The sequence below is a fragment of the Mastigoproctus giganteus genome, chromosome 10 (genome assembly GCF_048544385.1).
Source record: "Mastigoproctus giganteus isolate SK-2022 chromosome 10, ASM4854438v1, whole genome shotgun sequence".
In the NCBI taxonomy this organism is placed as follows: Eukaryota; Metazoa; Arthropoda; class Arachnida; order Uropygi; family Thelyphonidae; genus Mastigoproctus; species Mastigoproctus giganteus.
The window spans coordinates 156,937,749-156,965,488 of record NC_143584.1 but is presented as its reverse complement, the minus strand read 5'-3'; the positions used below and the strand labels follow the sequence as shown (position 1 = coordinate 156,965,488).

The 27,740-nt window shown below is 37.5% G+C and overlaps 1 protein-coding gene across 1 annotated transcript in view; it reads right to left on the bottom strand.

Annotated features, from left to right (window-relative positions):
* LOC150079403 (polycystin-1-like protein 1) overlaps positions 1–27,740 on the bottom strand; it is a 445,550-nt gene that overhangs the window by 336,820 nt on the left and 80,990 nt on the right. Inside the window, exon 12 of the mRNA XM_090383053.1 lies at positions 3,669–3,779. Coding sequence (XP_090239179.1) covers positions 3,669–3,779 — 111 coding nt within the window. The remainder of the gene's footprint in view (positions 1–3,668; positions 3,780–27,740) is intronic.

The window sequence follows — 27,740 nt, the reverse complement described above, 5'->3', positions numbered from 1 at the left end:
ACTCTTGCAGCCTTTTTTGCACTGTTCAGAAAAATTTCCTATTTTACTGCACAATTTCCCCCAGATCCTTTTCATTCTCCACTACTCTGAGTGTAGTACCACCCAGTTGATACTGTACTCTGGCGTTACTGCTACCCATAGGTAGTACTTTCATTTGTCAACGTTCGGTTGCCACCTCTCAGCCGATCTGCTCAATTTTTCCAGATCCTGTTGCAGTAGCGTACTATCATTATTGTCATTAACAACCCTGCCAACTTTCATATTGTCTGCAACCTTAAACATTAATCCTGATATACCTTCATCAATATTATTGATAAATACCAAAAACAACAATGGGCCCTAGACCAAACCCTGGGGGACTCCACTAATAACATTAGTCCATTGATAACCACTCTCTGTCTTTTTTCCACTCAACCATCTTTTTTTCCTTGTGTATGATATCAAAATTATTCTTCGCATCAAATTCCTTTGTGACCACATCATAATATCCAATCAAATTTGTCAGACAGGACTTCCCCTTAACAAACCCATGCTGTCTCTGAACTATAACTGCAGTCTTGTCTAGATGATCCTATATCGCTTCCTTAACCAGTGATTCCATTATTTTCCCTGGAACAGAAGTCAAACTAACAGGTCTGTAAGTACTCATGTCACCCTTTGATACCCCTTTGTGAATTGGGGAAGCATTTGCACATTTCCAATCCGTGGGGACTTCCCCTGAGTCTAGGGATGCCCTCATAATAATGGCTAAGGGTTTGCTTACTTCCTTTGCTGCCTCCTTTAATATAGCTGGATAGATCCCATCCCGAGGTGCCTTCCTTAGGTTTAACTTCAATAATTTCTCCTCCACTTTGATATCAGTTATTACAAAATCACTTAGCTCCTTGTTAGCATTTGATAAACTTTGGCATTTATCTCCTTGAATAACTCTTCGTGCGTGAATGTAGATGCAAAAACTCATTCAGTTTATCTGCTACCTGAGCATGATCATCAATAGTCAAAGCATCTCTCTTAAGTAGACCAATCAGATTCATCCCTTTGCTTCTAGAGTTTACATAAGTAAAGAATTCTTTGCATCCTTTGCCAAAGATTTCTTGTACTCTGCCTTCACTTGCCTAATCTCCTTTGTGACTTTATTAGAGACTAGCTTATATCTGCCATAGGCTTTTGTGTTGCCTGATAATTTATATGCATCCCATGCATTTTTCTTTTCTGCATTAATTCATCTGATATCCATTTAGGTCTAAACCTTGAACAGTATTTCTTAGATGATATGAAAAGCCTAGTACCCTCCAAAATTAAGTCTCTGAAGGCTTACCATTTAGAATTCATCATTAGTAACATCAGTTGATCCCACTGAATAGAATGTGAAAACTCTCTGAGCCACTGTAGTCACCTTTACGAAAGCAAAAATCTTTCCCCTTACCCCTGATGGTAGTTACATCTTTAAGTAAATCCCACATCAGTACACTGTGATCACTGCCACTTAGTGGTTCCTTTATCTGCAGATTCTTAATGCCTGAAGAATCACTGCTGATAATCAGATCAAGAATATTACTCCCTCTGGTTGCCTCTCAGATATATTGCTGAAGAAAACAGTGATCCAATTAATCAACAAAGGTCTTTCTAGTGTGCGAGTGACCAACACACAAGTTCCAATCAATATCTGGGAAATTAAAATCCTCCATTATAACACAATCTGGTTTATTGGCCCACTATTTCTCCATACAAATGTTCATTATACTCATCAGATTCATTAGGCCTATAACACACACCTCCTCTCATTTTCCCTTTCCCAGTTCAGTGTGTTGAGTCAGTGTGGTGTGACACCACACTGACTCAACATTACATTGTCCACCAATGTCAATCAGATGCACTTCCTTAGGTTTTGTGTGTTTCTTAACTAACAGCATAACCCCTTCTCCCTTCCTGTTCTGTCCTGTCTGTCCTTTTCGTACACAGTGTACTCCCCAAATTCCAATTCTGCAATGCTTATATCCATGTGGCACCACGTCTCTAATTTCCCAACAATAACTGCTTTTGATGTCTTGACCGGCACATCAAATTTATTTACTATAATCCTAGCATTGGTGTACATGGAAGTATACATACACCTATTCTTACTCTTAGTTACCCTAACACAACCCATGTATTTACTTGTTCCATGATGGCTTCCGGCACTTCCTTGAAATCACCAGTACCTTGCTTTGCAGGCTGCTGCTCATTACAATAGAAGCAGTGCAAGAATCAAATCCACCTCTGCCTGCGGCTACTGTTAATCTATCAGTCTGTGAATCCCCCCCAAGCTAGCAGTTTTCTGCCCCACCTAACAGTGCCTCAATAGCATCAGCAAATATTCTTGCACCCTTTCTATTTAAGCGTATCCCATCCCCGTAGAAGCAATCTCTCCTGTTAACAAGCACAGACCACACTGAGAAAAATTCTACCCCATGAGCCTTGCACAATCTCTCCAGGGCCAAATTGGTTGACAAGGTTCTTATCATATACTCCCTCCTATCATGTCTGGGCTGAATTGCAAGCACTTGCAAATTAACCCTAATTTGTGACTTTTTTTCAACATTAACTTGTACTTGTTAAGTAAGTCTGCAGATCTCCTACTCTTAATGTCATTAGTGCCGACATGTACAACAATATCTATCTTTGTGTCCTTAAAAGATGATATCTGCTCTACAACATCATCAACTTATGCCCCTGGTGGACATACCCTGGTCCTATTCCACCTATCCTTTTTGCACAATACATTTCCCGTCTCCCTGACAATAGAGTCACTGATAATAACTAGCTCCTGCGAGACCAGCACATTCTTCCCTGAAGGTTGCCACTGTGTTGCTGAATGATCAAGTACAAGCTCTGGTATTGATGTGGGGAACTGAGAGTTTGATGGGTCCCCCAATGTAAGTCCTTCGAGGTATCTACCCTGTCCTTCAAGCTCTCATAAAGGCCCATAACAATGCTGAGTTGGCTTCTAACTTCTCCACACTGCTTACATCAAGCATACACAAACACATCTCCTTGGCAACATAATGTCCCGTCCCAGAAGGATCTGCAAACATTTCTTTAGACTGTGACGTGTTTGAGAATCGCCCCCTTCAGTTCTCCCACGAGCCACAGCACTCCCGCTACTTTGTGCACGTCGCTTTGTTGCTCTAGTCTGGGGCTTGATTTCCATTTAAATATGATTTAATTAATTAACAACGAAAACTAATAAGGTTAATAAATTTAATTGATTAATTTACTATACTATACTTGACTACACAATACTTAAGGTACATTATACCTCAGCTATCAATTCAATATATATGTTACGAAGTTACACTATACCATAATGTTCTTTGTAAATTTCTTTGTAAATGCCAGAAACTGCAATTTCTGAAATCTTTTAATGCTGCAGAGTACTACTGTAGTTTGCTAAAATTAATAAAATTGCTAAAAAGTTTTGTGAAGTCTTCAGTAATCCTACAAATATTAGCATTCTGACTTAACCATAATAAAAACAGTTGCCAAGTATTTATCTTATTTTTTAAATAGAAAGTTTTTATATAGTCGCCTTAAATATCAAGATTGAAATTATAAAAAAAAAATTAGATTAAAAAGTAGCTTATTTAACTGTTTAATAAATAAATATACACATTTACTTATTTTATTACCAATTTTGTCATCATTACTGGAAACCAATCCTCTTCCTTTACTTCTACCCTCTAAAATTCCTTCTTCTTCCTCTGAAACCACATGAACAGAAGCAAGATTTTGAAGGCCAGCTATCAGAAAAAAATAAAATAAATTCAAATTAATGAAACAAAAAAATATTTTTATAGAAAACTGTAAAGAATTGCTTGTAAAAGTAAATATTTAAATAAAAATTCACTAATAAATGAGAATAATTAAATCAAAAGTAAATTAACCAATGACATCAAAATATTTTATTAATGGCATATACTAAAATCTGTTGAATAACTTGACAAATTAAACAGGCAAAGGTTATTTTTGTCAAGACTCTTCTCTTAATCTATGTTCTCATACAAAAAAATTAGGATTTTCTTTCTTTATTTTTTATTTTTTTTTTAACCTCTACATTAAACCGGGAACTACGAAAAAGCAAGGTAGTTCTCAGTTTAATATACAAAATATTAATAATCTATTTTATCATTTTCTACAACCTTGCCCTCACGTTTTACATCTATCATTAGTATTAGCCATGGCGCCTCCATAGCCAGGTGGGAAGGAGCAGCAGTGCGTAGCCAGGTGGGAAGGAGCAGCAGTGCGTAGCACACGCTTCTTGATTAGACCGGGGTTCGAGCCCGTCACCACCAAATACGGAAGATGCGGAAAGGTCAGGGAATGACCACCGCATTTCCCGGAGCAATATGGCCTTAGTTGCTAATGCTCCTAAAAACCAAACAAAAAGTATTAGCCATACAGTGCAAGGAAACAAAAGGACGACTTTGCTGCACCAACCAAAAGAATAAAAAGTAAATAAGAAAATAATTTACATCATATGAACACGAGTTTCTAAATGTAAAAGGTCCTAAAATAAAAACTTTATGAAGATGTGTTGAAAAACTTTGATCTAGCCATAGAATACAAAGAGAATCAATTTCCATTAGATTCAGCCTAACACAGTTTTTATAAAATCAACTAAAGGATATTCAAAATCTTACCCATTTGTTTCGTAAAAAAATATCTGCAATCAGGAGTGAATCTTGTGTCATTATCAGCTATACCTGGATTAATACCATATTAATTACACTTATATCTATCATTTAATATTATCTTCTATGTTAATTATCAGCCATGTAACAGACACAAAATCAGGAAATTAATGGATCCAATTGTGGATTCCATAACACAAACATGTCAGATTATGTCAGTGATTCCTTCTAACAACACAGATATAGGATAATTGTCCCAATAAAAATATAAGTAAATTTTGTGTATCGGCAAAGAGGCATAAAGCAAATATTTTATAAAACAGAATCCTTCAGTAAAATAAACAAGATATATGATGTGAACACTTCTCATATGGTAAAGCAATCATATTTTCTGAATACTTTTTCAGAGAAAAGTTATTGAGAAAATGAACACTTTTAGCATATATAAAATCTGCATTTAGTTGAACAGAACTTATTAATTGAGAATTCAGAAAGAATAATTTATGTAGCTTAACACATAGGAAACTACTTTTCTTCCATATTCAGAAGCAGAAATAAAGTGAACTAAGTTAAATTCTAAAACTGTGAAATATAACTTAGGCCAAAATACAAGTTACAAAAGGAAAAGTATTATATTTAGTAAGCTAATATTTTTTGTTTGTTGCAGAAAGAAATACTTTTAGATATAGCATGTTTGAAATAACACAAGGTTTGTAGTAAAATTTTATTATAAATGTGCAAGTGCGACAATCATCCAAAGAGCATTCACTTTCTACTATGCTCAAAATAAGCTATCCATTAAATAACTAAGAATTTTGAAAAGACAAAGTGTTGCTAATCTCCCTAGAGAGGGAAAGCATTGTTGAGTATATTCTTGGAATATTCTTGCTTTGTGTATGCCATATCCAAAAATTTCATTACTTCATACACATCATCCCAACCTTTTCTTACTACTGAATACATCACAAACAGTCAAACTAGGCACCTCCATAGTCAAACTGGGCAGGAGCAGCAGTGCATAGCGCAGGCTTCTTGATTAAACCAGGGTTCGAGTTAAGTGACCACCAAATACGGAGGATGCAGAAAGGTCAGGGAATGACCACCGCATATCCCCAGAGCAATATGGCCATATTTGCTAATGCTCCTAAAAACCAAACAACAACATTAGTCAAACTAATGGAAAAAATTTATGTTAAAAAAAGTAAACCCCCCAAACATTTCCTCATTCATGTCACAATTATACATGGTCTAAGATCCAATCTCAATGATGTCCATTTTCACTTACAGGTTGGCATGCCCCACATACTTTTTCCGACAGAATCCCAATTATTGAATGATTTAACTGCTGCTCATCTCATTTGTCCTAATTATTTGCTTTATTGCTTCAAAGGTGATACTTGTGCATATGTCCGCTCTGATATTCCCTGTAAGAGACTCAGTAATTTGAAATCTCCTCTGGCTTAAAATCTTTACCCCGACGACCGGGCTCGCCAGGTCTGCCTGGCAACCCAAAGGTCCCGGGTTCGAATCCCGCCTCGGACTTGGATATCACGGCCATGACACACAAAGGAAGCAGGAAAAAACTGGTTCCTTCGTGAATTACTCACTTCATATGAAATAAATAAATAAATCTCTACCCCATTCTGTCAAATTCATCTGTTGCCAACATCATTCTCCCAATTCCACTAATTACTCTGACTTCCTCCAGTCCAACTTTCCTAACAGTGAAGTAATTTTTCTTGGTCGTTTAAATGTTGACAATTCCAGATGGCTTCCATTTTCTAGTTGCATGGACCCAGCTGGTCTAGATGCTGAGTCTTTTGTAATTACTAATGACCTCGCAAAAAAATGTTAATTTACCTACCTGATAGTAACACAACCCTAACCACACAGCCAACACTCTTGATCTTTTTCTCACAAACAACCCTTTCAAGTACAAATTCGAGGTGAGCGGTCCTCTATGTCCTCACAACTTGGTGATGGTCTCTTCTTCAATGGAACCTTCCTTGTGTGGCTATTCTCAAGCCCATGTTGTTTGTCATTACAAGAATGCACAATGGGATGACCTGCACAATTTCTATTCTTCTTTTCTTGGTTGGATAACTCTTTTATGTCTTCTGATGTCAATTTTCCTCAAATCATGTCAGTGAAATTATTCCTGTATGAATGAAATCCTCTATTCCACACTCCAGCTTAAAATCTTGTCCTTTATCTAAACCTTGGTTTTCCAAGATAAGAATGTTGCATATCAAAAGTGGTTTGCATCCAAATCTCCAGGTTCATTTTCTCCCTAAATCCAATCTCACAACAATGAACTAAATCTCCAGGTTCATTTTCTCCCTAAATCCAATCTCACAACAATTGTAAGGCAGTTATTAATCAGTCGAAACTTTATTTTGAACAGACTAAGAGTATAAAACTTGCTTCTTGTCCAAATGGTAGTCCAGCATACTGGTCTCTACCAAAGCTAATGATTGCATGTTTTTCCCACCTCTGTCAATACCGTAAAGTTCCATAGCCATCTTAGCTAAAGATAAGGCACATTCGGTAGCATCCTACTTTTCTTCAAATTCGTGTTTTGATGATCTTATAAACCACCTCCTACCATTCGCAAGACATTCCATTATGTCTCCTGTAGTGTTCCAACAAAATGTCAGAATAATTTTGAACACTCTTGATGCCAAGGAAGAACCAGGTTTTGATGGTATTTCTGCACTTGTTCTCAAAACCCGTGCTCCTCATTTGCCTTTTATACTTTCTTACTCCACTGGTGTTTTCCATTCTGATTGGATGTGTGCTCATATTCAACCAGTTCCCAAAAAAAGGGTGACAAATCCCCCACCATCTAATACTGTCCCATTGCACTTACTTCTACTCTTTCTAAAATAATAAAGAAGTCCATTAACCGCCAACTCCAAAACTATCTAGAAACCATCCATCTGATCAGTGATCACCAGTATGGATCCACTGGTGATATACAGGCTTATGTTACCCATCTCTGAATAAATTCAATGGCAAAGTTTGGTCAAATTCAAGCAGTTGCAGTTGACATTTTAAAAGCTTTTGTTCTTGTCAATTAATGAGCTTAATTATTCTTAATGAGCTTCCATCTTATAGTTTGCCAAATGTTTTTTGTAATTGGGTATACAGTTTTCTCTCTGACCACTCACTGCAGGTGATGGTAGACTACTCTCTCCCTTCAAATTTCTCCACTAATACTATGCACAAGGTTCAGTTCTTTCTTCCACTCTTTTCATCTTGTATATTAATGACCTTCTTCCATTAACCAAAAATCTTATCCACAGTTTTGCTGATGATAGCACATTGCATTCCACCTTATAGTTTGAGAAACCTTGCTCTGCGTGAACAGCTTCAACTTCTCTAACATCCACTACCAATTCCCTAAATACTGATCTCCAGGTAATTCTCCAGTGGGGCAAAGATAACTTAGTTGATTTCAATCCTTCTAAAACTCTTGCCTTATATCGCATAAAAAGGATTCTTCTGCTCCTATGCTTATCTTTGATGAAACTCAAATTTCTAGATAAGATCTTTATCTCTATTAGGGATTACCTTGACTTCTAATCTGTCTTGGCATGAGCACATCACAAATATTACTTTCTCTGCATCTAAATAACTGGGTTTTCTCTTTTGCTCTTTGTGCTACTTTTCTTCCAAAAAGCTGTTCACTCTGTACAAATCCGCCCTACCATTGAATATTGTTCCCGCATCTTGGGCAGTGCCCCCAAAACCTCTCTCAGGCTTCTTTCTAGACTACATTCACAAGAGGGCAGTTAGGTTAATTAATGACTCAAATCCAACAAAGTCTCTCCACTCTCTGTCTCACAGAGATTCTGTTTATGCTGCATGCTTCTTCTATAGATATTTCCATGGGCACTGTACTTCTGAAGTGGCTTCTATAATATCTGCTCTCTCTTTCAAAGCAGTCTGAACATGTGCCATTACCACTCAACATTCTTTTACTGTCCAACGTCAAACTCACAGAACCAACTTTTCTTCTTCCTAATTTATTCCTTCAACTTCCGTTTTAAGTAACAACCTCCCTTCATATGTATTTCCTGAAAATTAAAATCTACAGAAATTTAAGTTTAATATCAACAAGTATCTGTTTCATCTTCTCAAACTTCAGGATCTAATATCTCTCAAATTTGAAAGAAGGATTTCAGGTAAAAATACTCAAACTTTAGTAAGCTTTTAGAAAATTCTTAAGGTAGCTTTATATTCCAAAAACTATTCACACACTTAAAGAGGATAACTGAGATTAGCATTAGTAGAGGCATACAATGAAAGAAGGCAAGCTTAGGCAGCACCAGAGGAAAAAAAAAAAAAAAAAAAGAAAACCCTCCCATTTCACCTCTCCATTTGTTCCAAATGACTGTCCAGCTCAGACTGAAATTTATTTAGGCTATCAACTTCCACAACAAATGATGGAAGTCTGTTCCACCAATCAACTATCTGCTGTCTAAAGGCAAATTTCTGCACAACTATCATTTTTCCTCAATTTGAATCTGTGCCTCCTCAGGTTCTTAATCTGACCAAGAGGAAGAATCCCATCAGCAATCAGCTTGGCCAGCCCATTCAAGGCCTTATACACCTCAATCAGGTGACCTCGCAGGTGCCTACTCTCCAGGTGCTACAATTTGCAGAACTTAAGCCTTTCTTCGTAAGACCACGCCTTTGTTCCCCTCACCAATCCTGTTCCCCTTCTTTGTACTTGTTCTAGCAACTCTACATCCTTCCTAAAATAAGGCCTCCAGACCTGTACACAGTATTCTAGGTGTGGCCTGACCATTGCCTTGTATAATGTAATAATCACATCCATGTCCCTGCTAGCAAAATTCCTATATATCATTGACAAGACTCCATGGTCTGTCCTGGCAGCCAGTCTGCACGGTTCAGCGAACTTCACATTTGTCTGCACAATTACCGCCCGGTATTTTTCACTTTACACTTCCCTGAGTGTAGTACCACACAGTTGGTAGCTTTCCCTTCAGTTATTGCTACCCATATCCAGTATGTTGCATTTGTCAAAATTAAACTTCAGTTGCCACTTCTCAGCCCATTTGCCCAACTTATCTAGATCCAGTTGGAGTAGCATACTGTATTTAATGTGTTAACAACCTGCCAACCTTTGTATATCTGCAAACTTGGCCATGAAACCTGATATACCCTCATCAATATCATTGATAAATATACTAAACAACAATGGGGACCAACACTGAACTCTGGAGAACTCCACTAATAACATTTGCCCACGAAGAGCAGTGTCCATTGATTACCACTCTCTGTCGTCTCCCAAACAACCATCCCTTTATGCATTGTAGCAACTTACCCTTAATGCCATACTTCTCCGACTTGTACAGCAGTCTTCCATGCACAACAGTATCAAAAATTTTCCTGAAATCCAAGTATATGATATCAAAATTATTTTTGACATTCAGATCCTTTGTGACCACATCATAGTATCCAATCAAATTGGTCAGACAAGACCTCCCTTTAACAAACCCATGCTGTGTCTTAACTATTACTCCACTCTTGTCTAGATTATCCTGCCATGCTTCTGGATTCCATTATTATTATCCCCGAACATAAGTTAAACTAATAGGTCTATAGTTACTTGTGTCACCTTTTCAACCCCCTTTGTGAATTGCACACATTTGCACACCTCCAATCCATGGGGACCTCCCCTGAGTCCAAGGAAGCTCTTATGATTATGGCTAAGGGTTTGCTTACTTCCTTTTCTGCCTCCTTTAATATAACTGGATAGATCCCATCCACCCCAGGTGCATTTTTTATGTTTAACTTCAAAATTTCTCCTCCACTTTGCTCTCAGTTATTACAAAATCACTTAGCTCGCTATTAGAGTTTGATAAAGTTCTGGCACTACCCTCATTGAATAACTCCTCATGTGTGAATGTAGAGGGAAAATACTCATTCAGTTTACCAGCTACCTGAGCATGATCATCAATAGTCAACCCATCCATGTTAAGTGGTCCAATCTGATTCATCCCTTTCCTTCTAGAGTTTACATAAGTAAAGCGCTCTTTGCATCCTTTGCCAAAGATTTCTTGTACTCTGCCTTCTATGAAAATGCAACCATTTTCACTTATGACAGGACGTTCATGAAGAGAACAAGCGCCCCATACTTTTTGTCACTGTGCTGTATATTTATAGCAACACCTGCTGGCGGGGAGAAGGCGGAAATATTTCTGGTCCCCGCACGTGCAGTGAAAGTCATCCCGTGGAGTGTTAGCCCTCCTCCGGCCGCCTGTTATCTAACAGCCGGAGGTCATTTCTCCGAGCGGAGTGGAGAGGCATCTGGGCGCATTTGTTGACAAAAACAGCAAAGGAATGTGACTCTCGTGTGGAGATGCGAGAGTACATCTTCCAAATGACACTTTTGGGGTAAACAGAATAAGACGTCCACTGGAGGTTGGTGTTTTTTCAAAGTCTTGTGTGAGGAAGTGAACGAACTTGTGGCCATCAGGCTTTTGTCCAGTCTGAAGGCACAAACCCTACCAAAATAAAGTTTTCTCCGCACCACCTCCATAAATCCAATATTTTATGTGAGCAGAGCTCCAAAATCGACAGTCCCAAAGTTGTTGTTGAACCGTTGAAATTAACCAGAACAAATACGCAGAGGAAAGCAAAAGGTGAGGGGGAGATATATATATGAACCTAGGGGAAAAGCACGGGGAGTTCAGGTCGTTCGGAGTTGGCAGTTCGGAGTTCTGAGTGAGTTTCTTGTTGTAGCCAAGTCTGAGAGTAGGAGAGTAAGTGTGAACGAGAGAAAAAGAGAGAAGGTGTTTGAGCTCCTGAGAAAATACAGATTCCTGTTCAGCGAGAAAGCAGACAAGTTGGAGGAGCAGATCCAATCACGGAGATAGGAGTAGCAGAAATGACCAAGATTGACGATCTCCCCAGAGTATCAACTCCTGAAGATATGCAGATTGAGTCTGGTAAGTCAACTTTCCATGTCCCATTAAACAACTGAACTAGAGTGTGTAAAAGGCGATCCTATTTTCCCTTACATAGACTTCTCTCCTCATAATAACTTATCTTGTTAAGTAAAGAGAATAAGCGATATTTTGAACTTAAGGAATACACATCACATTATAAGTTTAATATTATGATCACTTTATAATTGTTCTTCTACAAACGTCATTAGTGTCTTACATGAACCACTGAGATGTTTTTGCCTCGACGGAATGTACTTGGAGTTTCCTACAACAGACAGCAAGCACGAAACTACATGAAGAACAACACTACCACTACTATTCAGCTGGTAAATTTACATTAAGAGGCTTGTTATATATTAAGGTAAAGAGGAGTAAGCCAAATGTTACATGCCCTATTCTAAAAACTATACTTGTTTACTAAGTGTACATCTTATTTGTCTTGTGTAATAAACCATGTTTTGTTTAACAACCTTTGCCTCATGATTACTCTCTGATGACACATGATTCCTTGAATGGATTACTGATAAAGAGCTATGTTAAGGCGGCGCTTTTGATTCTAATCAAATAGAAGGGAGCCAAAGGTGAAAATCACAACGCAATCTTGATGTTGCAGATTTGCTCAACGTCCATCTGAGTAAGTTTTCAGAACACAGGATTTGTCCTAATTAACTGCTAGACGATTACACGAAAGCCAGGTTTCTCCGGATGTAAATATTAGTGTAACTCTTGCAAAGAACATTTATTCCTAACTGACACATCACACCATAACTGAGAATTGTTGGAACACTAGCTAGTTTATACTATAACGGAGTAAAAGCCTGCGCAACACTTCACTTGCCTAATCTCCTTTGTGACTTTATTAGAGACTAGCTTATATCTGCTAGTCTAGCTTATAACTCTTTACTGTTTTTCTTTGCATACTTTGTCAAGAATTTCTCGTAATCTGCCTTAGCCTGCCTAACCTCCTTTGTGACTTGATTACAGACTAGATTATATACGCCACAGGCTTCTGTGTCACCTGATACTTTATATGCATTCCATACATTTTTCTTCACTGCCACAAGCCTCATTAGTTCATCTGACATCCATTTAGGCATAAACCTTGAACAGTATTTTTTAGCTGGAATGAAAAGCCTAGTAGCCTACAAAATTAAGTCCCTGAAGGCTTCCCATTTAGAATTCAACTTTGGTAACATCATCAGTTCGTCCCATTGAACAGAATTTAAAAACCGTCTGAGACCCCTGTAGTCACCTTAAAGAAAGCAAGTCCTTCCCTTTAGCCTTGATGGTAGTTAAATCTTCAAGTAATTCCCACATCAGTACACTGTGATCACTGTCACCTAGTGGTTCTTTTATCTGCAAATTATTAATGCATAAATAGTCACTGCTGATAATCAGATCAAGAGTATTACTCCCTCTGGTTGCCTCTTGAACATGTTGCTGCAGAAATCAGTCATCCAATAAATCACCAAATTTTTGCTAGTATATGAGAGTAGGTGTGTGTATCAATCATTATAAGACATTATAATTTACTGGCACACTCTATTTCTCTGCACAATTGCTCATTATACTCATCAGGCCTATAACACACACCTACTCTCATTTTTCCTTTCCCATGGCTTATATCACACCAAACAGACTCAACATTGCATTGTCCACCAACATCAATTGGATGCACTTCCTTAGATTTTATGTTTTTCTTAACTAACAGCATAACCCCCCCCCACCTTCCTGTCCTGTACACATTTTACTCTCCAAATTCCAATTCTGCCCTTCTTATGTCTGTATGACACCACATCTCTCTCATATCCCAACAATATCTGCCTTTGATATCTTGACTAGCACTTCAAACCCATCAAATTTATTTTGATAAATTTCATGAGATAGGAGAGATGGATTTGCAGAAAAGTTAATTGATGTGTGAAAACATGAAAATTACTTCATTGAAATTTGCTTGGGGGAACTGATGATTTTTTTTTTTTAATGGAAATTAGCATTAGTAGAGGCTTATGATGCAAGAAAGCAAACTTATGCAACAAAAAAAAAAAAAAAAAAAAAAACACTCCCATTTCACCCCTCTGTTCGTTCCAAATACCTATCTAGATCAGCTTTAAATTTATTTAGGCTATCAACTTCCACAACAAAGGATGAAAGTCTGTTCCACCAACCAAATACCCGCTAGCTAAAGGCAAATTTCTGCCCAGCTATCCTACATCTGTCTTTCCTCAACTTGAATTTATGCACTCTCAGGTGATTATTCTGAGCAAGATGAAGAATCCCATCAGCATTGAGCATGCTCAATCCACTCAAGATTTTATACACCTCAATCAGATCACCTCTCAGGTGCCTAGTATCCAGACACTGTAATTTGCAAAACTTAAGCCTTTCTTCGTAAGAGCAACCCTTTGTTTCATTCACTAATCTTGTTGCCCTTCTCTGTACTCGTTCCAACGGCTCTACATCCTTCTTAAAATGAGGCCTCCAGACCTGTAAACAGTACTCAAGGTGTGGCCTGACCATTGCCTTATACAAGGGGATAATCACCTCCTTATCCGTGCTAGAAAAATTCATGTATATCATTGACAAGATACCATGAGCTACTCTTGCAGCCCATCTGCACTGCTCAGAGAACTTCATATCTGCCTACACAACTACCCCCAAGTCCTTTTCATTCTCTACCACTGTCAGTGTAGTACCACAGAGTTGATACGTTGCTCTGAGGTTGATGTTTCCCATATACTTTACATTTGTCAATGTTAAACTGCATTTGCCACCTCTCAGCACATCTGCTCAACTTTTCTAGATCCTGTTCAAGTAGCAGCATACTGTCATTAGTGTCCTTAACGACCCAGCCAACCTTCATATCATCTGCAAACTTGGACATTAAGCTTGATATACCATCTTCAATATCATTTATAAATACAGAAAACAACAATGGACCCAACACCGAACCCTGAGGGACTCCACTAATAACATTAGTCCCCAATGAGCACTGTCCATTGATTACCAGTCTGTCTTCTCTCACTCAACCATCCCTTTATCCATAGCAGCAATTTGCCTCTAATGCCACACTGCTCCAATTTGTTCAGCAGTCTTCCATGTGCAACAGTATCAAAAGCCTTTCTAAGATTCAGATATATAATATCAAAGTTATTCCCTGCATCCAGTTCCTTTGTGACCACATCATAGTATTCAATCAAGTTGGTCAGGAAAGACTTTCCCTTAACAAAACCATGCTGTGTCTCAGCTATAACTGAAGTCTTGTTCAGATGATCCTGCAGTGCTTCTTTAACCAGTGCTTCCATTAATTTTCCTGGAACAGAAGTTAAACTAACAGGTCTATAATTACTTGTGTCACCCTTTGATCCTCCTTTGTGAATTGGGGTCACATTTGCACATCTCCAGTCCATGGGTACCTCCCAATTCCAAAGAAGCTCTCATAATTATGGCTAAGTGTTTGCTTAGTTCCTTTGCTGCCTCCTTTAATATAACTGGATAGATCCCATCCACCCCATGTGCCTTTTTTATGTTATGAGATTATGAGATTATGTTAAGGCAGATTATGAGAAATCCTTGGCAAGGGATGCAAAGAAAAACAGCAAAGAGTTCTTTACTTATGTAAACTCTAGAAGAAAGGGGATGAATCAGATTGGTCCACTTGATATTGATGGGTCAACTGTTGATGATCCTGCTCAGGTAGCTAACAAACTAAATGAATATTTTGCATCGACATTCACACATGAGGAGTTATTCAGCAAGGGGAATGCCAGAGGTGTATTCAACTCTAGCAGTAAGCTACAGAATCTTGAAATAACTGGGAGTAAAGTGGAGGAGAAACTGTTGAAGATAAACACAAGAAAGGCACCCGGGGTGGATGGGATCTATCCAGTTATATTAAAGGAGGCAGCAAAGTAAGAAAACCCTTAGCCATAATTATGAGAGCTTCCTTGGACTCAGGGGAGGTACCCATAGACTGGAAATGTGCAAATGTGACCCCAATTCACAAAGGAGGATCAAAGGCTGACATAAGTAATTATAGACCTGTGAGCTTAACTTCTGTTCCGGGAAAATTAATGGAGGCACTGGTTAAAGAAGCACTGCAGGATCATTTAGACAAGACTTCAGTTATAGCTCAGACACAGCATGGTTTTGTTAAGGGGAAGTCTTGCCTAACCAACTTGATTGGATACTATGATGCAGTCACAAAAGAACTGGATGCAGGGAATAACTTTGATATTATATACTTGGATCTTAGAAAGGCTTTTGATACTGTTGCACATGGAAGACTGCTACACAAATTGGAGCAGTGTGACATTGGAGGCAAATTGCTGCTATGGATAAAGGGGTGGTTGAGGGGGGGAAGACAGAGAGTGTGGTAATCAATGGACACTGCTCATCGTGGACTAATGTTATTAGTGGAGTCCCTCAGGGCTCAGTGTTGGGTCCATTATTGTTTTCTGTATTTATAAATGATATTGATGATGGTATATCAAGCTTAATGTCCAAGTTTGCAGATGATACAAAGGTTGGCAGGGTTGTCAAGGACACTACTGGAAAGGTTGAGCAGATGGGCTGAGAGGTGGCAAATGTAAAGTACTACACATGGGAAACAGCAACCCCAGAGCAACGTATCAACTCTGTGGTACTACACTGACAGTGGTAGAGAATGAAAGGGACTTGGGGGTGATTGTGCAGGCAGATATGAAGTTCTCTGAGCAGTGCAGACGGGCTGCAAGGGTAGCTCATGGAGTATTGTCAATGATATACAGAAATTTTTCCAGCAGGGATAAGGAGGTGATTATTCCATTGTATAAGGCAATGGTCAGGCCACACCTAGAGTACTGTATACAGGTCTGGAGGCCTCATTTCAAGAAGGATGTAGAGCTGCTGGAACGAGTACAGAGAAGGGCAACAAGATTAGTGAATGGAACAAAGGGGTGCTCTTACGAAGAAAGGCTTAAGTTTTGCAAATTACAGTGTCTGGAGACTAGGCACCAGCGAGGTGATCTGATAGAGGTGTATAAAGCCTTGAATGGTTTAAGCATGCTCAATGCTGATGGGATTCTTCCTCTAGCTCAGAAAAATCACCTGAGAGGGCATAAATTCAAATTGAGGAAAGACAAATGTAGGATAGACGTGCGGAAATTTGCCTTTAGCCAGCGGGTGGTTGGTTGGTGGAACAGACTGCCATCCCTTGTGGTGGAGGTTGATAGCCTAAATAAGTTTAAGGCTCAGCTGGACAGGTATTTTGAACAAACAGAGGGGTGAAGTGGAAGTGGTTTTTTTTTTTTTTTTGGCTGATGCTGCATAAGCTTGCTTTCTTGCATCAAATGCCTCTACTAATGCCAATGCTAATGCTATTTAATACATTTGCTGCTGTTAATACATCTATGTATCAAATGGTGCTAAAGTGATGTGCAGTGATGCACATACATGGTGATCCTTATGCAGTCAATAAATAACTAATATAAAAGTAAAATCACATGAAATTAAGAACTGCTTGATATCAGCAAACTGACTGAACGCTGCACTATTTACAGCAACTCTTTATTTACCACCAACTGTGTGTTATAAAGATTTTATACACAGTCTTATTAATTCTTTGGTTGTGCTGGGATTAGTACATGCACAGAATAAGCTTTAGATAAAATTCTGAGGTTTGTTCTGATTTAGAGCTCAGTCCAAAAGTAAATGTTCACTTTTAGCTATAAATTACAAACTTTAACTTTTCAATCATTATTTTTAGATGAATATTAAAGGAGATACTCCTCAATATCCCAAAAATTACTGCACCCTCTCAAATATAGGTGGAATCAAATGTTGATCATATCATATTTCAGAAAAGGAGAACCTAAAAACATTGACAATGAAAGAATTAAAAAAATTTAAAAATTCGTATTTGTTAAATAATAAAAGTTTAGTTTCTATTGTAATGTTGTTTCAAATGTCTATACTTTTCCAGAGAATTTAAAATAAAAGTGTACTATGACTTGACTCAACAAGATCAACTAACATGCCGAAGTACATCATTTTTTATTTATTTCTTTTTGATATTAAGCTTTACAAACTTATGTAAATTTTATAAAAAAAAAAAAAAGACTGAGTCTCATTCCTCTCACCCCATCCCACACACCTGACTGCTTCTAGACTTCTTACAGTAGTATCACACATCAATATTAGGTAACATGTAGTTGTGTTTTCTGGCACAATGGCTACTTAGGCCATGTTGCAAGGTAATATGTAATTCACTACACTGCTTCTAATTCTGTGTATTACCAAGTATTAACACAACTTTAATATCAGCCATTTTTTTTTTTTTTTTATTTAATTTTTTTTGACATTAATCTTTACAAAGTTACGTCAATTTGAATTATAATGATATAATTGGCAAGTAAAATTATGTATATAAAAAAAAGTTTGGTTGTCCAAAAGTTTTTCCCATAATGTTTATAAAATTAATTTTCAGAGGTTTGCAACCCTGATGTCACATAATATAATAAGGAGACTGTCTGGTTTTAAATTTTTCTGCAAGGCCCTCCTTGTGAGGTCCTAAAATATGAACAAATTTTTGAGTGATTCTTTATAGATTTCTGAGATTTTCTTCTGTGATTGACTTCATTTAAATTGAGTTAAACTTACAGAGGCTTAGCACTAGGTCAGGGGTGTTAAAAAACATGACAAGTGCTTTTAACATATCACTCATTTGGAAACTGCTGCTCCTAAAAAAAAAAAAAAAAAAATACTGCTGCCAAATTATCTTTCACACTAATTGTGAAAGATAAAATTACAGTTTGATAGAAAAATTGATATATATATATATATATATATATATATATATGTATACACAGAGAATCTCAAAAAAAAAATGTATACACACTTTTACAGCCCACAAATAAATAATATTTTTTCTTTTTTAGCTGTAAACAATTAAAAATTATGGCTGAAATGAGACTAAACTTTGAAGAAAGGAAATTCATCCTAAAGTGCTACTGTAAGTGTGAGAACGTAGTGGAAGTGCAAAAATGTTTCAGAGGGAGTTTGAAAGAGATCCACCAATGCGCCTCACCACTGCTCGCATTAGAGATAAGTTTGAAGTAGAAGGAACTGTTCAAGACATCCACAAGCATCGTTCCGGAAGACTGCGGACGTCCACAAGCCAAAAAAGAGAAGAAACGGTAATGGAAATATACCAACATTTTCCAAGGAAATCTGTTCGGCATGCAGCTCGTGAGATAGGTATTTCAAGAGATAGTGTTCATCGCATTTTGAAGTGCAGACAATGGAAAAAACTTATATTCTTATGGTCCATGCCCTCAGTGAAGACAATCCTAACCGAAGAGTTGAATTCTGTAAGTGGTACCTGTCAAAATGTGCAGAGGACCCACAGTTTCCAAACAAGATTCTTTGGAATGATGAGGCTACTTTAAGTTAAATGGCTCAATTAATCACCACAATTGTAGCTACTGGGCAACTGAGAACCCATATGTTAGGAGACGTGCCATGTGAACTTATCAGGAGTTACAGTGTGGTGTGGATTGTCAGCGTTGGGCCTAATTGGACTTCTTTTTTGACAATACTGTGTGCCATTTATTTGAACCTGCTTAAGGATTCCGTCATGACACACATTCACGAGATGTTTGCGGATGAGGAGGGCTTTTATTTCCAGCAGGATTGAGCCCGTCCCTACTACCATCATGCTGTAAGGGCCTTTCTTGATGAAAATTTGCTGAACAGATGGATTGGGTGAAGAGGTAGCATTGAATATCCCCATTGTTCACCAGACCTCATGCCATTGGAGTTTTTCTTATGGGAATCCCTAAAAGATAATATTTATTGTGAAAAACTGGCAACAATCGATGAAATGAAAGCAGCCATTGAAAGAGAATACGCCCATATCCCAAATGAACTGTTTCATGATGTTTGCAACTCTATAGAACTACGTTGTCATCAGTGTCTGCACCAGAATGGCTACCAGTTTGAACACTTGCGATAGCTCGAAATAATTACACATCTGTCCACTTTAATTTGAATTATAAATCTTGGATGTATCTGAATTGAAACTGTATTAATAAATATTCAAAGTGTGTATACATTTTTTTTGAGATGGCTTGTCTATATATATATATATATATATATATATATATATATATATATATATATATATGTATATATATATATTCTAGATATGATAGAAAAATAAAAAATTTATCAGATATGCAATGAGGTAGCAAGTTAAGTGAGATTAGGTACAGTCTGCGGAAAACCTGCGCGTCAAAAACACCCAAGTAATTATTTAAAATTTAGAAATAATATTTACAAATAAATTCTTTGCCTAATACAGATATATATATATATACATACATATATATATAATGTGATGTAGAAGTTAGGCAAAAGTAATAAAAATAAATAAATATGAATATGAAGCTATCATTAGAGGCAGCAAATGCACATCCTCCACATGCAGCCTAATTATATCTGATAATTAAAATAAATATGATAGTTGAAATAATAAACATCAGCCAGTAGTACAGCAATAATACGATTGAAATGCAGCGATTCCATGACCATTATTGGCCTCGTGGTCCTCTGTCGATATGGGGCATAATGGTCAGTCTATTATTTTGATATTTTAGTTTTTGTAGTTTCTTTAACCCCTTTTTGGTGATATTTCACGTCTTTTGGAACTGGTACCTTCGAGGGGGGGTACCGCTAAATTATATATAATTGGCATTATTTTAAATTTACATCGTTTTTATTAATTGGGTTTAATGACTAAATATACTAAATTATACAGGGGATTATCGACTACTTTTTGTCTTATTATCTCTACTTTCCCTTCCCTGTTTGTTTATTTTATATTATTTTGCGTTTCGTTTCGCTCTGCATTTTTGCCGTACTACTGGCTGATGTTTTTTATTTCAAATATCATATTTATTTTAATTATCAGATATACATATATATATATATATATATATATAAAAAATATTATTAGTATAAAATACAGTAAGTAGAAGTTTATGCATAGAAGTAAACTAATGAAAATACGGTGTACCCTGGGAGCGATATACATTGTGAACGAAGGGGGGAAGAAAGAAACCAGAAAAATAATTGTAATGACAAAAAAATAAACCAAATGAATTTATGAAGTAACGACCAAGATGGAGATAGCATTGCAGAGTCTTTCATAATTTTTTGTGTCATCATCAGAGGTCATCCACCAAAAATCATGAAAAAGACAGCAATGCTCTTACTTCTGTTTCCAACATGCTCTGTATGTCATAGTACACGTGCGAAAGTCCACGTGGTAATGTCGAATTGAAATTTTGAATAAAATTATACCAAGTGTGCAATTACATAAAGTGTTAATAAGGTAAGGCATACAGAATATGGATGACCTTACAGAAGTAAGCGGAATGCTACGAAAGTAGAAAAAGCAAAGACAAGGAAAAAACCGAATGGCAAGAACTTGCCACTACAGGCCGGACTGACAGAAAGGACTGTGTCAGTGGGTTACCGGTGTATTTATGCATGGGTACGCTAGCGGCGTCTAGCGTTAAACAAAATTTGGTGTGTGTTTTTTGAAATGTAATGAAAAGACATCGTCGGTGAAGCTACGTTACGCTAAGTATATGATGCACAAAACTGCCCAGGATAGTTAAGAAATATAATAGCTGACAAAGTAGCGATAGAAGGCAGCTAAACTTTGTTGAGGCGAAAAATAGATTTGGGTAAAGTAAGAAAAATAGGGCCCTGATATCGCGTTCGGTAAACTGATGGCTCACAGGGCATAAGATGTAGAGGCTAGTAAAGCAGAAAGATTATTATGGTAGAAATATGTAGTTGGGCTAGGGTAGTTCGGGATTGCAAACCCGTTCCTATAGTTAGGACCCTGAACGAATGTCTGGGAGTTAGTGCATCATGTATTTAAGGTCAGTTGTGTATTAGGTGATATAATAGAATTAAATTAAATTTAAATAAAGTTAAGTATTAACATAATTACAAGATAAATACACTGTGATAGGCCAATTGGTGGTACGAGTTTTCCAGACTGTAAGACACCACAGAGGCCTAGTGTATTGTATTTACACTATATACATACTTGATGTGTATGGGATTAATTATATGTTAATAATGCTATTTATATTAATAACTTTAAGATTCTTGTGCCTTAATATGTTAAGGGCTTTATTGATATGATGGCGCAGATATGCTATAGGAAAAAGGTTGTTCTTGAGTTTCTTGTATAATATCCTGATGTTATCAGTGGCTGTTTCATTATTTCTACATATGGTGGCTATTCTGTTGCATTGTGCTAGAATAACACTGGCATGTACTTTTTTGGAAATATTTGAATTCCATTGTGTAAAGTGACTATGCTAAAGTTGAATGCTTCACGTTTGTTGTACTAGTTGATGGAGGCTATGTCATTCTTTAACTTAATGTCTAGATCCAATGGGCTGCAGTATCAAAGTTGTTTGTTTTTTCCAGTATGAGTTTGTTGGGGTACAAGTGTCCATAATCCTTGATAAAATTCTGGCAGTTGATCACTATGAGGTCATCTATATAGCTATATAGGATCAGGTCCTGTGGAAATGAGGTTTCTGACCAATATAGATATAGGTTGGCTATTATGCATGAGGCTGGGCTGCCCATAGGTGTTCCATTGGTTTGTTGATACACTGTATTACCGTCATATATAAAATTGTTGGAGATACACAAATTCAGTATGTTGTTCCAGTAATATGTATTGCAAGCTATATAATCTTTATATTTGGCATAAATATCTTTGAGTACAGATTTTAGTCTGGTTTGATTAATACTTGTAAATAGGCTGTGGAAATCAAAAGTTTGAATATTGTTAACATTATTATTCTGCAAAAATTTTAATACAGGTAGGTTGTTGCCTATGATTTTGCTCTTATGTATGTTTTGTAGCAGTGGTTGCAGTAGTCATTCAAGTGTTTTTCCAGGTTTGTGCACGTAACTATTTTTGCAGGAGGTTATGAATCTGAAACCTATGGGTTTTTTCTGAAATTTTCGAATGAAGTATATATAAGGAAAGCTGTAATTGTTCATGTTTAGCTTTAGTTTTTTGTTGAAGGCTATGAGTTTTTTTGTAATGCTATTGCAGGCACTGGATATAGGATTGTAAGTATTGCTGGAGTTAAGTTCAGTTGTCAAGGTATGTGCATAAAAATATTTGCAAATAAATGCATAGTTGTTTGCTGCTTTATCTACCAGTGTGATGATGAAGTATTTATGTATTTCTAGTAGTTTTTGTTTTAATTTAGCCAAGTTATGGTATTTTTGCTTGTTATATATATTTGAACAGGGCAACTCATATTTTTGTTTTAATAGAGTGAAAGTTTGGCTAATCCACATATGGTATGCCTCTATAGGTGTGTTATGTTTGTAAGCTAGTTGAAAGCAGTAGTTTAACAGGTCTTGATATAGCTGTTTATTAAAGGTGGTTAAACTTATTTTGGTACATGCCCTGAATTCGAATTCTTGTGATAGTATATATCTGAGCTTTGGGTCTGTAACTATGTTTAGATTACCAGTAATGATGTGTCCATAGTCTGGATCAATATATTGTTGCATGTTACTATGCTTACATATACAGTTGTTGGTGTCTGCATTATGGGATATTAAATTGGTAGCTATGGATTTGTAGTTACAGGCTAATAATCCAAATGGTTTCTTATATTTATATCTAACATTTATATAACTTAGGCTGGTACTAGGAAGTAGATGATTATACTGATTTATCAGTTTATTGATATTTACGTTGTCCATAAATTGGCTGTTGAAGTTTAAGATTATCAATGATTTATTATCACCTTTTGTAGTGCGCAGGTTTTTTAGATTAAATTTACAAATATCATTTATTATATGAAAGAGATGTTTGGATTCGAAGCTGAAAGTGCGTATGAACCTGTGTAGTGCTCTCAATATACTGTTTGGTACTGAAAAGTAAATTATGTATATATTATACATCTATAATATTTTTGTCCCAGTCTTTAAGGGTGGCATCAAAATCGCCTAAAATAGGCTTATGTTTAATGTTGGTATTATTAGATTTTTTAGAACATTTGCGCGGGTGATTGTGGAATTTAATTATATTGAATTTGTCATATATACAGCAGTCTGTTAAGTTATTGGTAGTAGTAGTAGTAGTAGTAGTAGTAGCAGCGGCATTTCATGCAAGAAATGCAAGTGTATCAGCTGATGCAGCACCAGCCAAAAAAAAATATATCACACCATTCCCTCCAAATGCCTGTCCAGTTCCTCCTTAAATTTATTCAACCTATCAACTTCCACAACGACAGATGGAAGTTTGTTCCAGCAATTAACCACCCGCTGGCTAAAGGCAAATTTCCGCACATCTAATCTACATCTGTCTTTTCTTAATTTGAATTTATGCCCCCTTAGGTTCGTAATCTGAACAAGTGGAAGGATCCCATCAGAATTCAGCGTGCTGAACCCATTCAAGGCCTTATACACCTCAATCAGATCATCGTGCAGGTGCCTAGTCTCCAGCCACTGCAATTTGCAGAACTTAAGCCTCTCTTGATAAGAGGATCCCTTCATTCCCCTCACTAATCTTGTTGCCCTTCTCTGTACACGCTCAAGTAAATCTACATCGTTCCTAAAATGAGGCCTCCAGACCTGTACGCAGTACTCAAGGCATGGCCTCACCATTGCCTTCTACAGAGGGATAATCACCTCCTTTTCCCTGCTAGCAAAATTCCTATATATCATTAACAAAACCCCATGACCTGCCCTGGCAGCCTGTCTGCATTGCTCAGAAAACTTCATATCTGACTGCACAATTACTCCCAGGTCTTTTTCATTTTCTACCACATTAAGTGTAGTACCACACAGTTGGTACGTTTCTCTGGGGTTACTTCTACCCATATGCAGTAGTTTGCATTTGTCAAGGTTAAACTTCATTTGCCACTTCTTAGCCCATCTGCCCAAATTATCTAGATCCTGTTGCAGTAGCACACTGCCATTACTGTCATTAACAACCCAGCCAACCTTTGTATCATCTGCAAACTTCGACATTAAGCCTGATATACCTTCATCAATATCATTGATAAATATACAAAACAACAGTGGACCTAACACCAAACCCTGTGGGACTCCACTAATAACATTAGTCCAAGAAGAGCAGCACCCATAGATTACCACCCTCTGTCTTCCCCCACTTAACCATCCTTTTATCCATTGTAGCAACTTACCCTTAACACCATTCTGCTCCAATTTGTACAATAGTCTTCCATGCGCAACAGTGTCAAAAGCTTTCCTGAAATCCAAATATATGATATCAAAATTATTTTTTGCATCCAGTTCCTTTGTAACCACATCATAATATCCTATCAAATTTGTCAGACAAGACTTGCCCTTAACAAACCCATGCTGTGTCTGAATTATTGCTGCAGTCTTGTCTAGATGATCCTGCAATCCATCTTTAACCAGTGACTCCATTATTTTACCCGGAACAGAAGTTAAACTAACTGGTCTGTAATTACTCGTGTCACCCTTCGATCCCCCTTTGTGAACTGGGGATACACTTGTACATCTCCAGTACGTGGGAAACTCCCCTGAGTCCAAGGACGCTCTCATAATTATGGCTAAGGGTTTGCTTAGTTGCTTTGCCGGCTCCTTTAATATAACTGGATAGATTCCATCTACCCCAGGTGCTTTTCTTATGTTTAACTTCAACAATTTCTCCTCCACTTTGCTTTCAGTTATTACAAAATCATTAAGTATCCTGCTAAAATTTGATAACCTTCTGCCATTTTCAAACCTTAATAATTCCTCATGTGTGAATGTAGATGCAAAATACTCATTGAGTTTGTTTGCTATCTGAGCAGGATCATCAACAGTCAAACCACCAATGTCAAGTGGACCAATCAGATTCATCCCCTTCCTTTTAGAGTTTATATAAGTAAAGAAATCCTTGCTGTTTTTCTTAGCATCTTTTGCCAAGGATTTCTCGTAATTTGCCTTCGCCTGCCTAACCTCCTTTGTGACCTGATTACAGACTAGCTTATATCGGCAATAGGCTTCTGAGTCACTTGATAATTTATATGCATCCCATGCATTTTTCTTCTCTATTATGAGTCTCATTAGTTCATTAGATAAACATTTAGGCCTAAACCTTGAACAATATTTCTTAATAGGTATGAAACATTTAGTAGCTTCCACGATTAATTCCTTGAATGCTTTCCACTTAGAATTTACTGTTGGTAATATCATCAGTTTATTCCACTATACAGAATTTAAAAACTGTCTGAGATGACTGTACTCACCTTTACGGAAGCAAAAACCCTTTCCTTTACCCCTGATGGTAATTAAATCTTTAAGTAAATCCCACATCAGTACACTGTGATCACTGCCACCTAGTGGTTCCTTTATCTGCAAATTCTTAATACACGAATGATCACTGTGATAACCAGATCAAGAGTATTACTTTCTCTGGTTGCCTCTCGAACATGCTGCTGCAGAAAACAATCATCCAATAAATCCACAAAAGTCTGACTAGTGTGTGAGTGACCAAACCACAAGTTCCAGTCAATATCTGGGAAGTTAAAATCCCCCATTATAAGACATTCTGATTTACTAGCCCACTCTATTTCTCTGTACAATTGTTCATTGTACTCATTCGAGTCATTAGGCATATAACACACTCCTACTCTTATTTTTTCTTTCGCAGTGCTTATGTCACACCAAACTGACTCAACAGTGCACTGTTCATCTATATGAACTGAATGCAATTCTTTTGATTTTATGTTTTTCTTAATTAACAGCATAACACCTCCTCCCTTTCTATCCTGTCTATCCTTTCTGTACACATTGTACTCTGCAAATTCACATTGTACTCTGCAAATTCCAGTTCAGCATTCCTTATATCTGTGTGACGCCACGTCTCTGCTATCCAAACAATATCCGCCTTTGATGTCTTGACCAACACTTCATCAAATTTATTTACTATACTTCTAGCATTGGTATACATGCAAGCACACATGCTCCTACTCCTATTCTTAGTTAACCTAACACATCCCATATACCCACCTATTTCAGGATGACTGCCATCCATCCCTGAAACCCCCAACACCCCATGCTCTAGGTCGCTACTGATTCTAATAGAAGTTGTGCAAGAATCACCTTCACCTCTGCCTACGGCTACTGTTAAACTATTAGTCCTTGTATCCCCCCAAGCTAGCAGTTTTCCGACCCACCTAACAGTGCCTCGATAGCATCAGCAAATATTCTTGCACCCTTTCTATTTAAGTGTATCCCATCCCTATAGAAGCAGTCTCTCCTGTTAACAAGTACAGTCCAGGCTGAAAAAAATTCTACCCCTTGAGCCTTGCACATTCTTTCCAGGGCCGAATTGATCAACAAGGCTCTCATCATATACTCCCTTCTATCGTGTCTGGGTAGAATAGCAGACACTTTCAAATTCAACCCTAATTCTCTGCTTTTGTTCAACAGTGACCTGTACTTGTTAAGTAATTCTGCCGGTCTCCTACTCCTAATATCATTAGTGCCAATGTGTACAACTATATCACCTTTTGTGCCCTTAAAAGATGATATCCGCTCTACAACGTCATCAACCTTTGCCCTTGGTAGACATACCCTGGTCCTGTTCCACCTATCCTTTTTACAAAGCATGTTTCCTGTTTCCCTGACAATAGAGTCTCCAACACCTACTAGTTCCTGAGGGACCAGCGCATTCTGCCTTCGGGGTTGCCGCTGTGTTGCGTGATGACCAAGTTCAAGTTCTGGCATTGATGTGGGCAGCTGAGAGCCTGATGGGCCCCTCAATTTAGATCTTTTGAGGGCATCCACCCTGTCCTTCAAACTCTCATACAGGCCCATAACAACACTGAGTTGTCGCCTGATTTCCTTACATCATGCACACACAAAGACATCCCCCATGGCAATGTCATGTTCCGCTCCAGAGAGTTCGGCAAACATTTCACAAGTTGCACATTTTTTTAGGCTGTGATGCATTGGAGAATCGCCCCCCTCAGTTCTCCCCCGAGTCACAGCACTCCTGCCACTTTGAGCCCGT